Genomic DNA, 15,760 nt, shown 5'->3' on the forward strand with positions numbered 1-15,760 from the left:
GGCTTGTCTCACAGTGCATTTAGCAGTCGGGCCTAGGCTAAGCAGCAGTGCGCAGCGCAAGAGAAACACACAGGCTTGGCTCAAAGTGCATGCAGCAGCTTTAGCTAGGCCAAGCAGCAGTGAAACATGAATGTAAACATTCAATAGAAGTCTGTCTGGTTGGGTATGAAACTGGGAAATGATTTAGACTCTAATTGAAAGTTTTGAAGAAACCCGACGTTTCGAAACCGACTTGGTTCCTTCCTCAGGGATGACTGCGGGACTACGCAGCAGCGGCGTCTTCAAAGCACTTGCAGGGCAGATAATTACCCCCTCTCTCACGTTTTGCCGTGGAGCGCAGTTCATGTGTATACAATGAGAGAAGGGTTCCGAGAGCGCGGTTGATGTTATGGGCTGTCCTGTCTATGTGCCACGACTCGAGTAATAACCTTCTCCTCCAGTTCGGCTTGCTCTCAAGGATGGCCGTTGCTTCAAAATTTATCCGGTGATCCAATGTCTCAGCATGTTCGGCAACTGCGCTGCGCTTTTTGTAGAGCTTCCGCACATCGTTGGCGTGTTGCTTCAGTTGTTCCGGTAGGTTTTTCGTCTCTCAGATATACGAAGAAGGGCACGCGGCGCACGGAATTTCGTAAACGACTGTCCATTGTTGGCCGGTCTTTCGGGCGGGGGAGGAGGCGGCCCAGTGCACACGAAGGCACGTGCGCGATGCAAACCCCTTCCTTCTTGAAGATCTGCGCCAAGATCTCGCTAGTTCCTTGAACGTATGGGACCGGTATGCGTTCCAGTCCGGCATACCGGTCCCATGCATACCAGAACTGTGCAAGTCATGGAAGAAACAAATTCTTTAATTATGGGTAGCTCGTGCAGCAAAGAGTTTGTTTGTGCTTCGTATTGACCTATTTGCTTGAATAAACGGCACAGCAACACAAAACATGTAGTGAGGAGCAGCACACTTACAGTGGAGAAATGGGCTGTGCAGTGAAGCATTGGAAAGAGGGCTGCCACAGTCTTTGAAAAATGGGAAAGGCCTCCCAATTATAACATGCGTGTTTTATGAGAAGCTGAAAGTGAAGAACGCAAGCAAAGTTTTGTGTGTTTGGAGATACAGATCCACTTTTCTCAATCTTGAGAGAATGTGACAGACTTTTGGAGTTTTTAATTCAATTTTATGTTGGTATAGTTTATATTTTTAATTATCAGCATGCTTGATTAAATTTGTGATTCACATTTAGTTTAAAATATTCGTGTTTGACTTCAGTACTTTTGTGGTTGGGGTTGCCAAAAATTTTGAAACTTTGTTTTAAAGCAAGGAGTAGTAGAGTTGGGCAACGGTAAGCATTGTGTCTGGACAAGCTGCCTCTTGCAAAAGATTGGTACTCTAGGGCTTCGCTACATTGCCATTAAAGAATGATTTACTCTTTCTTACTTTGAGCACTTTTTTTTCCTTTTTTGTTTACTTTATGCAGATGGATGAAAGTGTCGACAAAGTCATCGTGCAGCAGACCATGTCCGATATGCTTTACCTTGTGGAAAATGAAAGTCAGATGCGGTTGGATGCCATCTACTTCTGAGTGGCAATGTGTTCTTTCATCTTTTTTCTCATGACATGTACAATAATTTTCACTTCAAAGGAAAGGTAGCATATGTGCACAAACAGTTATGTACCAATATTTTCATCCTCATTGACAAGTTTTCGATTATTCAATTAAACATACATACTGAAGTTACGCATGTTGTTTTAGATGATGCGAATTATTTTACAAAACTTCTGAGAAAGTCAGGCCATCTTGTTTTTGCATATAAATTGTATGTTCAGGTTGAAACAGTTTACCGCAGCTGAAATGACATTTTCATGGCTAATTATCAAAAAAGTCTTAATTAACTATTCTAACTTCTGAGCTGAGGGCACTTTTTCATTATAGTAGTTTAGTTTTTTGACAATTGATGGCATACCAATTTTTTTTAGAAATCATGAGAGTTGCTTGTAATTTGAGATGTTTATTTAGGGATTTGGATTTTAGTGTCATTATAAAAACTGAATGCACCTGTCATGCAGGAAATGTGAACTCTCTGTTATGTCACACTTAAACTGCCTGTGGCAAAGTGATAAAATTTGAAATAATGCGTATTGCAGCAAAATCTGGTCAAGGAAGTCAGCAAGTACTCTAAAATACACACAGCTTCTTTGCATGCCATGTGTAATACTTACCTGTTTTAAATCCGAAGCATTTGGCCATCCATTCATCCATCCGCCTACAAATTTTAGCTCTCCTGGCCGTTTCGATAAAAGTATTAATACCAAAGTTGGTATGGAATAACATGATGGTATGGCGAGCATAAGTGACTTGTCATAACATGAAAATTGTGACATGCATGCCATGAATGTCATGATTTATATTTCATGGTCTTGCTACTCTTTTGATGGTTTCGTTCACATGGCATATTGAAAAACAGGTGTGGCATGACATGGCTGCATGGCGAACATAAGTGACAGACTCTAACGTGAAAATCATGACATGCATGTCATGTAAGTCGTGACTACACGCCACGCTCATGGTGCGTTCGCAGTCGCTTCACTAGCTTCACATATACCAAATTTGGAATTACGGAACCTGGATCGATGGGAAAGGTAAATTACGCGTCCAAACATGAAAATCCTGACATGCATGTTATGTAAGAACATGACTAAATGTTACACTCATGATGCACTCGCGGCCGTTTTGCCAGCTTCACATATACCAAATTGGTTCATGATACAGTCGTGCCCACATAGAACGGCCCCACTTAAAATGAACTTTTGCTTAAAACGACTATATCCACGTGACCATGAAAATATACATTGGTTCAATGGCACAAAATCGCACTTACAACGAATGTCTCCGAGCGCCACCGATTGGTTATAGCGAACAGGGTTGGCGTTCAGCTGACTTCCCAGGAAACCACTTTCGACCACCCATCAGGCATTGGCGAGGTGCCCATACATTCTTATTGTTAAACGCCGACCCTGCCTTCGCTCCCCTCTAGTTGCTGCTCTCCCCGACCGCTTTTTGTTACGCACCCCTCCGTGCCTTGTACCTCCCGCTACTCTGAGCACCCCGTATCGCCAGACAAGGCCCGTGTTTTCACACTGCCACTGATCTTTCAAAGACCGGTCGGCTGTTTCCTCTGTTTTCGATCGCTGGTACTGTCGTTGGCGTCGCCAGCCTGGAGTGACTAGACCATTTTGCCAACATTGTCGGCCATCGACTGTGTCTGATCGTCTGCGTCTAGTGCACGTGCGTGCGCTACCTCACAGACTTTGATAATTCGCGATTCGTTTTGTGTTTAGGACCTGTTCTCGCTCACTTCGCATTCGGCTCAGCATGCCCTCCGCACGCATGCGGAAGCGTGTCCCGGGATCGAATCCGAACTGCGGCAGCTGCGTTTTGATGGAGGGAAAAATGCTTTAAGCCTATGTGCTCAGATTTGGGTGCACGTTAACGAACCCCTGGAGGTCAAAATTTCCGGAGCCCTCCATTACGGCTTTTCTCATAATCATGTGGTTGTTTTGGAACATTAAACTCCACATATCATTCAATCATGACATGCGCTTTATGTAAAAACATGACAACATACCATGCTCATGATGCGTTTGTGGCCGTTTCGCTAGCTTCACATGTACCAAATTCAGTATTACGTGACTTGATTTGGCAAAGTCTAAACATGATAAGCATGACGTGTGTGTTATGTAAAACATGACTAGCTATTCTCATAGCACGCACGTGGCCGTTTTGCTAGCTACACATGACCAAACTTGGTATCACGTGAGGTGAATAGATTACGAAGGAAAATGACACGTCCAAACATGATAATCATGACATGGCCGCCGTGTAAAACATGGCTACATGCTACGCTCATAGCGTGCTCGCTGCTTTTTTGCTAGCTCGACATATACCAAATTTGGCATCTCCTGACGTGAATAGACGATGAGGGTAAATGACATGTCCAAACATAATAATCATGACATGAAAGTCATGTGTGGCATAATTTGCATCAGCCTCGTATTTGACAATAAATTCTCCAAGTCAACCTTCCTTATTCATGCTTCTCATATTATCGATTTCCATTTTACGTGGGATCTGTCCTTTTTTTTTTTTTTTTCACCTGTAGATAGGTGTGAAAAACTATTTCACTGTTATGCAAGTGCCACAGTGCCTGGCCTAGAGTTCCTTGCTTCACTAAGAAAGAAAAGGTTGACATCGCCGTTCCCTTGTGCTCTGCTCGAAAGAAATAGATGCGCATCAAGGACTATGTGCAAAAGTAAGACGATCCCCTGGTGCAAGTTGGGTGCTGACTTGCTACATATCATGAACAAATATGACTGAAATCTGCCGTTATTCAAATTTTATCAGTTCTTTGTCATGGAAAATTTCAGTCTAACTTAGAAGAGTTGTTTCATTTTCTGCATTTAAGGTCGATCGGTTTTGATACGTATTAAAATTTAATTATGAATTTCTCAAATTAACTGCAACTTTAGTGATTTCTAAAAAATAGGTTCGCCATAAATTGTCGTGCCCAGCTTTCAAATATAAACAGCCCTTAAGTAGATAACTAAAAACTTATTTAATGGGACTTTTTGTTATTTGGTCACTTCAATGTCATTTTTATTAAGGCAAAGTGTTTCTGCCTCAACAAAGGTTGTGTGCAATGAGAACAGGACCGTTATTTTTACAGAATTTTATAGAAAAATTTATTTTGTCTAGAAAATACACCCTGTTTGTAAAGCGAGTTTCACACGAGGGAGAAATACGCGGGGAATAAAGGCAGAGCCTAGTGACGTCAACCGGCGAGGATAAGTCCCCCCAATTGTCCCTCACTCACACGGACAAGGCGAACGGTGGAAGAGATCAGTGTGGCCAGAGCCTCCACCATATAATGGAGCGGGAGCACTGAAGAATTCTTTGACCCCCAGCCATAAATATCGGCATGCTTTCGTCTTGGAGAGGGAGGGGGGATTTAAAGCCGCGTTGTGTCTTGACTGGAGAAGGAGGAAAGCGATGGTGTTTCTTGGGTGAGGAAAGTGCTGGTGTGATTTGAGGAAAGTGCCCGTTTTGCACCGCCCCCCTGCCGCTTTGCTGCTTTTAGAAACTTTCTTCTTTATATGTCTTTTTTTGTGCGGAATGCAGACGTGGTGTTGCTCGTGGTTTGACTCGCCAATACAAGCTTTTCTTTTTTGCAAAAACGAACTCCCCCAAAGCAACATTCCGGGCAGCGTCATTGACAACGGCTTTTCTTTTTTTTTTTTTTTTTTGACTACGAAATTGCTCACAGTCTCTCTGACTCATCAGATACTACTATTGAGTTGGTAGATAGGAATTTCAGTATCTTTCGATAACGGTTGGCTTTCTGTGAACGAAGGAGTTATGCTATCATTGCATTTCTCTCATGCGAACAGTCGAGAACAGAAGGGATCTAGACTATTAATATTTGACAATTACGTGTATAATATTTTCATTATAATTTCAAAGCACAAGGTAATAGAAGACCACTTCAGTCTTCACTATGCGAACTCAGCCTAAGATTCTGCTGTATTAGTACAGCCAATAAAGTAAAATGTGAAGTACGTCACGTTTCTGAAAATAAAAAGCAGCTCTCGAATTCTATGGCTGCCTATACTTTAAGTGTCTAATCTTGAATAATGAGGCCTGTTAAATATTTTCGTTTTAGAGTAAGACATCTCCACCAGGCTGAACAAACAGTAGTAGTAGCAGTAACAACAACAAAAGTGGGCGATGTCACAATTCTTATCAGAATAACCACTTTAAACAAAACTAAATATCACTTCATAGAGATGGTAGCACTCCATCATCTGCTTGACTATCATTTCCCACACACCATTCTTTAGGTTAGTTTTATTATAGTCATCGGAAAAGATGTCCCACAAGCGATAGTATTCTTCTACAAGAGAAAAGAAAAAAAGTTTTTTCATCATTCATTTTCGCCATCACGGTGCACGCAAGTCCGAAGCGTAATTTGGAACAGCCGCCGCCGCCGGGCTCTGCAGGAGAGAGGGCTACAATGGGGCTAGAGACCCATCTAAAATTTCGCTACATCCCCCGCTGCTTGGGAATAGTTTGACCGGTCGGAGAAACGATCCCTGCCTCCCCCAAGGATCTGCGAGAAGGTCGCATCAGCACACTAACCCGTGACGCCACTGTCACGTGATGCGCCATTCTCGCCTCTCTTCCGGAGATTTCTCCCTTGTGTGAATCCCATTTAAGGGGACAGGGAAGATCCTCATATGTTTTATCAGTTTTTCTCTATTTATGGCTCTTTTTTATTCTTTTGTTTGTTATAGGTCAATGTTTAAGCTCATCTTGACAAACTCAAACTCTTATTTTGCATATTGTTTTACTGGTATGCATTTTGTCTATTGTTACAATCTTTGTAACAAGTCGTGTATTGTATGAGAGCCTTTGTTGCAATGCTATTCTGGCACCCTTTTTATGACCTTATAATCTCGAGTAATGGGCCGCAGCTTCGTTTTTCGAACTAACTAAATTTTGTCATAGGAATCGGTATAACATGAAAGGAAAAGTGTCCTTACAAAAGTAGTTGAATGTTTATTGTACCATTGATATAAGAGAGCTTCCACAATGTATATTCGTTTTTGCTACTATATCATTATTTAGCGTAGATACACCCACTTTTACGCTTAGTAGTATATCTTCATCTTGATGGCTAAAGTCCATTATAAAATATCGCATCAACTCTTCTGGTATCTGTAATACTTGGTGGTGCGAGTGTAATCACAGAAAGTGATGTTACAGCCAGAAAAGCGTTGTTGAGTGGACACAAAACTTGGGCTAAGGCCATTGTCTCGCAGTATGTTAAAAAGTGATTTCGGAAGCTGTGCGCTCATTGGTTCGTTGCGTGATTTTGTCATTCAACATGGCGGCACCCACAACAATGCTACAGGCAGCTACCAGACACCACAGTCGGACTATAAGGAGACATGATGCACGTCATCACCCCTATAGCCTAGCCATGATTTTTCTCAGGGGGAGCGTAAGTGAGAAAAGCAGTGTTGCACCCAGGCGAAGCAGGCGCATGTCGCAGAGCTATTTTTGGTTTGGATGGAGTATATGAGTGAGGTCTGCGCTTGGGCTAAAGTCACCACCTCAAGGTGTGCTCAGGAGTTGACGAAATAGCACTTTTGTTGGAAATGCACTGAATGGGAAGAAGGCGTTTCTATGATGTGTTGCATGGGCTAATTACAGAGGCCATGGTCATGATGAAAACATTTATCCTGAAGATAAGCTGCCTATGCGGCACCCGCAGACGCACAATAGCAAATCTAAGCCAACATTGCATTCATTTATTATTGAGATAGATAACTTTATTTTGGCTGGTTTTATATTGAAAGCTAGTGCCACGCTTTCGATAGCACGGAAGAGAGAGAGAGAAGTAAATGTTTATTTTGAAACAGTGCTCCGAGCAATGCCCGGTGTCACCCTGAGGTGGGAGGGCTCCTTAGTCCAGGAACCTTCTGGCTTCTACTGCCCTCTTGGCCCTGGCGACGAGTTGTTGTTGCTCTTCCAGGTCCTCGAGGGCGACCTTCGCCTCCCACGTTTCGGTTAGGTCTTCGTTCGTCCGTCCTGCTTCGTTATCAGTCGTGTGTTGTTACAGATTATGTCTGGCAATACACTGGCGTGCAAGAAGCAAGTGCGCCAGGGTGTCTGGTACGTTGCAAAGCAGGCACATAGAGCTATATCTCGTTGGGTAGAGACGGTGCATTAGGGCCCCATGTGTGTATGTGCTGCTTTGCAAGGGTCTCAGTATTACGCTTTCCTCTTTTGTCAGTTTTGGGTGTGGTGGAGGGTATACTCGTCGCTCCAGCCTGTAATGCTGGAGTAACGACGAGTAGTTGTTTTGAACAACTTCCGTCTCTTCAAGGACGGGTCGAATGTCTTGTGGGCAGGGGGCAGCCCGGCTGACGTGCTCGCGGGCAGCGGCGTGGGCCGCTTCATTTCCCTGCAGACCCTCGTGTCCTGGCACCCATAATACACAAGTGTATGGGAGTGGAGTGCTTCGCCATTTCAAAATATTGATGGCATTGGCTGAGATACGGCCCTTAGCAAAATTCCTGCAGGCGGCTTGGGAGTCGGTGAAAATCACCGCGGCGTCTGTACATGTTGTGGTTGCTAGAGCGATTGCCGATTCTTCTGCGGCGTCTGAATTGAGTGCGTTGACCATGGCTGACGCTGATTCTCGGCCTTGAGAATCGACGACGCTGACAGCGTACGCGTTTCTATGCGGATACTTGGCTGCGTCAGTGTAGCGGGCATCCGGGTCTTGCTTGAACTTTCTTCGAATAGCGTTAGCTCAAGCCTTGCGTCTACTTTTGTGGAAAGTAGGATGCATGTTGCGTGGAGTAGGTGCGATCGACAGCGACTCTCTAATGTACAGCGGGATGCGCTTTTTCCGGTCTGCATCGGCGATGAACGTGTCGCTGTAGTTGAGGTTCCGAAGCACCGACCTCCCCGTGGGCGTCAGCTTGAGCCTCTCCAGCTGACTATTCCTATGCGCTTCCATGAGCTCTTGCCACGTGTTGTGGACACCCATCTTTAGGAGACGTGTGGTAGTGGCCATTGGCGGAAGTCCCAGGGCTACTTTAGTGGCCTTTCTTATCATGATATCAAGTTGTTCAATTTCAGCGGTTTTCAAATTTAGGTACGGCGTGCCGTACGTAATGCGGCTGGTGAACAAAGCTTGCATTATACGTAGCTTGTCGTGCTCTTTGAGTCCATTTCGCTGATTCGTGATCCTCTTGACGAGGTGCGTGAGTTGTGATAGTGTCCGTTGAAGTCTCGGTGTGGTGGCAGCTCCCGATCCATCCTTGTAGATGTGAACTCCAAGCACTCGCAGGGTCTTGACTTTTGGAATTAAGGTCCCTTTCAGCGTTACGCTAGGGTCGGGCTCGTCGTATAGAGGGGGTCTGCCTCTTGTTCTCGCTTTGAGGACGAAATGCTCGGATTTCTCGGGGGCACAGCAGAGACCGCAGTCTCTGAGGTACCGTTCGATGGCATCTACAGCGGTTCGATAGCACGGAAGAAAACACTAAAAGGAGATCTTGAAATCTACGTGTCAGCGACCAGTGGCATAAACAGAAGAATCACAAAGGGACACACACACACACACATCTTGTCATGATGGCCATTTCGTTTTAGGGGTGAAGCTCCTTAAGGTGTAGGCTTGTCTGCCGTAGTTGTCTGTTTTAGCCACCCCTAGTTCACTGAATGTTCACTAGGTGGCGCTCGCATCACTCGCATTGTTCGAAATGTTTCAATTGTGATGACTGGGAGCAGCACTGGGTATTGGGTTCGTCTACCGTGAGGCAGCTAGAGCGAAGTAGAGAAGGAAGAAGGGAGAGAATAGAACAGCTTGCCTGGCGAACAGGTGCTGCGTCTGTCTCGCTCATTACAATGGCACAGCTTGACAAGTGAACTTTGCAGCTCAAGCCACCTGCCCGTAGCCTCGTGCATCATCGTGGAGCGCAGGTCTCTCTATCGTAGGAACACCATTCACGCTTCTTCGAAGATGGACTTCACAACCTGACCGCTGCTGCACCTACCCACCGAAATTACCCCAGATGGCGTCCATGCCTTTTCGATGGTTCCAGGGTAACACTTGACAGGCGGCAGGCTACCACCTTCTTCTCAGTATGCGCTTTGGCTGCTGTCATCTGAGAATGTCGGGCACGCTATCCATGGCCCGCATTTCGTGCCTCTTGCAATGGGTAAACAGCCAAGGGATGCTGTTCAGGCTTGTTTGGGCATGCATGTCGTCACCGTTAGTACTGCTAACACCGCATACTCCGCAAAGCGAACCAGAGCTGTTCCGTTGCAACATGTGACAGTGCCGTGGAGCTGCGGCGTACTATCGTGCCACTCCACGTCACGGTCAAAGCTGATACAGCGAAGAGCTCTGCATTGTTCCCTGCCATCTTGCCAGTCATGAGTGCAAGTCACACTATGGTGAATGCAGTCACCTCATGAGACTTGGAGGCCTGCTCATCTGAGCAACGCAGAGAGCTGAGGTGCGCCCTCCTGCAGCTTTCAAACCACATGAGCGGCTTCGACTCAGTGCTCTCATCTCGGCATTCTTGCTAGTTGACCCACCATCACCTGCTGTCAGTGAACTACCAGAATTCAACGGGCTCCAGAACAACATGGATCGTTGGGTGGCAACAGTCAACGCGCTCGCAGCGCGTGCGACCTGGTCAGAGCATCAGAAATGGTGCATGGCCATAGACCGCCTTCGGGAAGGTGCCACGGTGTGGCACCAGTATGGAGGCATAACAAGTGTTGGTAACAAGTGTCACATGTTTTTGTTTTTTCAGTCGGTGTTCTTGCAGCCAAGCACAGCACACGGATGAATAAAAGTCATTGCAAAACACTCAGATTTAGTTGCATTACGGGTCACAGTAGCTGACTCGTTGGCGGGCGCACGCTTGCAGGCAACACGACGAACAACAAGCAGCACCGCGAACAGCTGCTTGTAGGCTGACTGAAAGTCTTAGGCTCATTCTACCAAACAGCATATTTGGCTCGGCATGTCACAGATATGGCACGGCGTGTCACGCAGAGTCCCGAAAGACCCAGAAAGGAGGAGGTATTGTTTCTCGGATTTTGTGGTGCGCCGGCAGCTCGTAGTGCTGCAACGTGTAGAATCGTTGATCATGATGGCATCCCGCTCACGATGCGCGTGTTTACTTGAACTGCTTAAAGAAATATTGAAGGTGATTTACGGGCCCTTTAAGCATGTAGTCTAGCCTTTAGAACGGCGACAGGGCAAGCATCAGCTTTTCGGAATAGGCCTGCGACCAAGACGGGGTAGTCAGAGCCGCCCGCCAGAATCCTCACCAAGAATTCTTGCGAAGTCAATTCGTAGTCAGCGATGTCGAATGCCACCAAACTGCCAATTCTGTCCACGAGAAGAGCCTCGGACAGCCTTTTATACAACGTCGCGGTGTGGCCAATCTCGACCACCATGACAGAGTCAATGTCGACTACCAGATCCATCATCGGCAAGCATTGATGATTGATATGTGGGGTTTAACGTCCCAAAACCACTCTATGATTATGAGAGACGTCGTAGTGGAGGGCTCCGGAAATTTAGACCACCTAGGGTTCGGCAAGCATTGAAGTGAAGCCTGAACGACCACAACATAGCCTAAATCATCCACCAGAGGCAAATGAAACTACTTTCTTTGCAAAGTTGCAGCGTAGTCAAGGTGGTCGACCACCGCGACCCACCCAATGTCGCCCTCCAGAGACACTTTTGGCAGATCTCCCATCCATGGTACAGTGTGATCCGGGTCGACCACCTCGATTCAGCCAACCCTGCCCACCTGAAGCGCTATTGGCAGCTCCAGCGCTTGCAGTCATGGCCGAGTGTGATGACTAGGAGCGGCACTGGGTATGGGGCTCGGCTACTACGAGGCAGCTAGAAGTAGAGAAGGAAAAAGGGGGACAATAGAACAGCTTGCTCAATGAACGGTTGTCGTGTCTTTCTCGCTTATTACACAATAAATAGACAGACACACAGACAGACAGGACAGACGGATAGAGGATTCACAGTTTAGCGATGAAACCCTCTGAAGCTTCGCCCCACTCATCAGTCGTATCACACCTCTGAGAGATACTGAACACATCTGCACACTACAAAATCAACAGGATACACTGTGAATTGTTTACATGTGTGTTTTTTTTATTTATATAAAAACTAATATCATGCTCCTAAATATTAATTTGAAAAAGAGCATGGGTTTCCAGCTGACATAATTTCATTGTTCTATTGAGTTTTCTCTGAAACTAGTCGAGCAGCAGTTGCGACATCAGTCGTATCACACCGGAAACCTGTCAAAAGTACCTGCTAAAGTGATCACCAGAAAATGTGGCCCTCGCCTCAGCTTTACAGGAAACAAAATCAGCGCGATTAGAATTGGACCACGGGAAGCATAGAAGCATCTCTGATGATTGTGAAAGCATAGATCCTGAAGGTCTCTCTTTTGCTGATAATATCAGATACGTCACAGGTACCATATTCTAAACTTAAGTGTAGGTTTCATAGGCTATGCATTTCCTTGCTCAAATCGTTGGTGTTGTGTTGCCTTGTTCTATCTAAGACCATTATGTAGGACAGGCAAAAAATAAAAGCAAGTTCTGATCACAGAATTCAGGATTGTAATAATTCTGCAAGTACACTCATTATGCAGTGAGATAACAGTATTTTAAACGAAGAAAAAAACTGTTGGGGACACCCCGAATATTCCCATTTGGTCATTTTTTTGCATCCCTTATGCAAGCTTATACGGTATGTATATTATTGGTGACACCATCTGTTTCCAAGTCCTGTGCTATTTTTAAAAAGATAAAGTGTACATTGTCATGCATAAGTATGCAAAACCCTCAACGTGTTGCGGTATGTACTGTTTTACCTTTGCAAGAGCCTCTAGAGAAATTCCTGGGCATGAACATGTGCATGTGTTACGAAAATGCAGCAGCAGTGTCGAATCTATTAATTCTTTTTGCATCTAAGTGCTCATTGGGCACAGTATTTTAAAAGCCCCTTTACCTGCTTTTTGTAGTGCAAATGTAGCACTTCAATGCATGGGGGACGTACTATCACCTGTGGCAAATATTTACAAATATCACTAAAATGGCAAAGAAATCAGATGTAAAGCTTGTTCATTCTTCCCAATGCAGCTGATGTTTCTTTAAAAACATCTATGACTTGCAGATTCACATAAGAGACCAGGAGGCCCTGCATTAACAATTTAACAGGCAATATTTTACCAAAATATGATGGCATTTGTACCATAGGCATATATAGAAGTTTTTTTCTTCTTCAGAAGTCATGATCGCAAATGCTCTCTGAAAACAATTCTTATTTTTGCATATAGCATTTTCTGGTGAATACCGTATAGCCTATTTTTCCACATACATGGAAGTACAGATTTGTGTTTGTTATCGCTGTAGAAACCACATGAAATTTTAAGTCACTTTCTGGGGCTCGTAAAGCATAAAAAAAAAAGCCTTAAAGTGGCTCTGCAATATTTTTCAAACGATGCTCGCCATTTATAAAGGCTGCTGTCACATGCTATCCAGATATTATATTACTGCACAGAGCAGAGGATGTACAACTATGTTTGAATGACAGCTGGAAACCGCTCGCTATCATCTCTAAATTACATCATGAGTAGGCCCGACTACATCGCCAGGAAGGAAGACACAGCTATTGGCTGATTTGAGAATTGTTGTGCTGCGTAGTTATCGCAGCCAACACATGCTGACGCCGCGCTTGTGGTCGCAGTAAAATTGCTAACTCGTTGTAAGACAAATAGAAAAGACACTAGTATTGAAAGTCGTAATGTGCACTGACAGCTTCTCGCTCTTTCATCATCTCTCCTTGTTGTGCTTTCAGTATGCTCATCCGCATGCAAATTTATCAAGTTTTTTTTTATTTAGATGCACCAGATATATTGCTAAATATTGTACTAATGAGGTGTGTTTTAGTAACATGTCTTTTCGTTTTTTTTTTCGAGTTTAGGCATTCTTTGTTTGTTCAGTTCTTCTAGTGTTGTGGTGCTTCAAAGTTTACTCATTATATGCTGTGTTTTTGTTTTTTTTTTGTTTCTTATATGCCTTTTTGCTTTTCATATTCAATTTTTTTTTCAGTTCTGGCTGCTGCTTTCTTTTTGTTCAATTGTAACCATAACCGAGGGTCCCATTGCAGTCGCCTACTTTGCGACCCTCGTCTGTATATTTTATGTTTTGTGTTTACTCTATTTGTCTTCGTGAAACTATTTGATTTGATTTGACAAAAGAGCAATAAAGCATGCACCAAATCCTTGTTTATACTTGACGAATTCAAAGAATTTTTGCATCAATCGATTCGTGAGGCATTGAACTCCGGTAGTGCCGTCATTCGATCATTACATTAAAAAAAAAGAGGGTTGCAGGGCCCCTTCAGGAATAGTTCTTCACTTTCTGTCACTCTGCCTGATGCAGAGTTCTCAGCGAAGTGAGGTACTAGTGCTGCTGCAGCAAAAGTGCCTCATGATATTCTCTATTGCATTTGTGCAGGACAGCCAGTGCTTATTTAGAAATAACTTAAATTAAAAATAAAAATTTTAAATCAAAATATTGGTGCCTTTTTATTGCGAAGATGTTTCTTTGAAAACATTTTATGGGATTATAAAGCTGAAGTTGATCCAGAGTGATCATGGAGAGGGCGTTGCTGAGGTAGGTGCAGTATATACAAAGCACTGTAGAACAAATATTTTCTGGTGACGAAGCGTATCATACAGTTTCTTTAGATGGCTTAATGTAGCAAAGTAATCTTTTTTTTAAAATACTCATGACTGTCATTGTAAAGAAGAAAAAAAAGAGGATATGAAAGTCAAGAAAGAACATAATCCAGTGCTTGTTTCATGTACTGTCTTTCATGTCTTTCTCGCGCTGACCGTCATGATTAGGAGGTGTGGTTGTGAATTTTTCTTGTGCCGTGAATAAGGAATCAAGGAAACGGAATCATTTTTCAAGCAGCACTTCCAAAAGTTGAAGCTTACGTCATAGTGTTTGTTGGGTGCACCAAGAAAAAAAAATGTCAATCACTTTTTGCATTAATAAAAGGCACCAGTGTATTCCCAACTAATTTCCCAAATCATCTGTGCAACTGAAACATGATTCTGTAATAGAAATGCCACTTCCAGTTGCCTTGTGGCAATAGAGCAGATGGCAAGTATATTTTCTACTGCCTGTTAAAGAGCTAATTGGCTAAACTTTTGTGCAAGGCCCATGCCAAATAAATTTGTTTGTCACTCAGACTTAGATTATGTATAGTGTGATCTTTCTAGGCCCCGCCGCGGTGATCTAGTGGCTAAGGTACTCGGCTGCTGACCCGCGGGGCGTGGGATCAAATCCGGACTGCAGCGGCTGCATTTTCGATGGAGGCGAAAATGCTGTAGGCCCGTGTGCTCAGATTTGGGCGCATGGTAAAGAACCCCAGTAGTCAAAATTTCCGTAGCTTTCCACTAAGGTGTCTCTCATAATCATATGGTAGTTTTGGGACGTTAAACCCCACATATCAATCAGTAGTGTGATCTCCCTGTGTTGCTAAGCAGCTCGGGTGAATTTTCTTGCTTGTGAGCTTGCAATGTGCTCACCTGATGTTTCTACTGCGATAGTTACCTTAGTTCACAATTGAAAGCATATTGTCAAAACTCTCTGTCGCTACCTTTTGTAAAATCCATTGTAAGCATTGACGGTTCGTTTGAGAGTGCTGGTAAAACAAGTGAACTTCATGCCTTGTGGATGGGAATTGTTTTGTGCTTATCGCCTGTAGTGGTTTGCACCAGAATATGTCTTTAAACATTTCAGTTTGGCAACCGGTAGTTAGAGAACGTGGGAAACTTGTATCTTCATATGTTAATTCATAAGATTGGGTCCTCATAGTGATTGTGAAGCTGCTGTTTGCTTTGTCATTTTTTGTTTGACATTTTCAATAAAATAAAGTTTCTGTACTTCTTTTTTGGTTGTGTGTGATGGGAGCTTATTGTCATGGTAATGAACATCTTGTTATGTAGTAATGTTGATTAAAGGGCCTTGCGACACTTTTTGAATCTGATCAAAAAATGTTGGTAATTAGTAGTCGAGGTTCCCGATAATACATGAGCCAAACATTATAGTGCAGTGAAATTTACGCTCAGTTCTAA

General features: G+C 43.9%; 1 protein-coding gene across 1 annotated transcript in view; it reads left to right on the forward strand.

The window, feature by feature from the left end:
* LOC119160927 (set1/Ash2 histone methyltransferase complex subunit ASH2) overlaps positions 1–15,575 on the forward strand; it is a 208,662-nt gene extending 193,087 nt beyond the window's left edge. Inside the window, exon 16 of the mRNA XM_075880414.1 lies at positions 1,467–15,575. Coding sequence (XP_075736529.1) covers positions 1,467–1,571 — 105 coding nt within the window. The 3' untranslated portion in view covers positions 1,572–15,575. The remainder of the gene's footprint in view (positions 1–1,466) is intronic.
* Positions 15,576–15,760: the final 185 nt, after the last annotated feature.

The sequence above is a fragment of the Rhipicephalus microplus genome, chromosome X, assembly GCF_043290135.1.
Source record: "Rhipicephalus microplus isolate Deutch F79 chromosome X, USDA_Rmic, whole genome shotgun sequence".
NCBI lineage: Eukaryota > Metazoa > Arthropoda > Arachnida > Ixodida > Ixodidae > Rhipicephalus > Rhipicephalus microplus.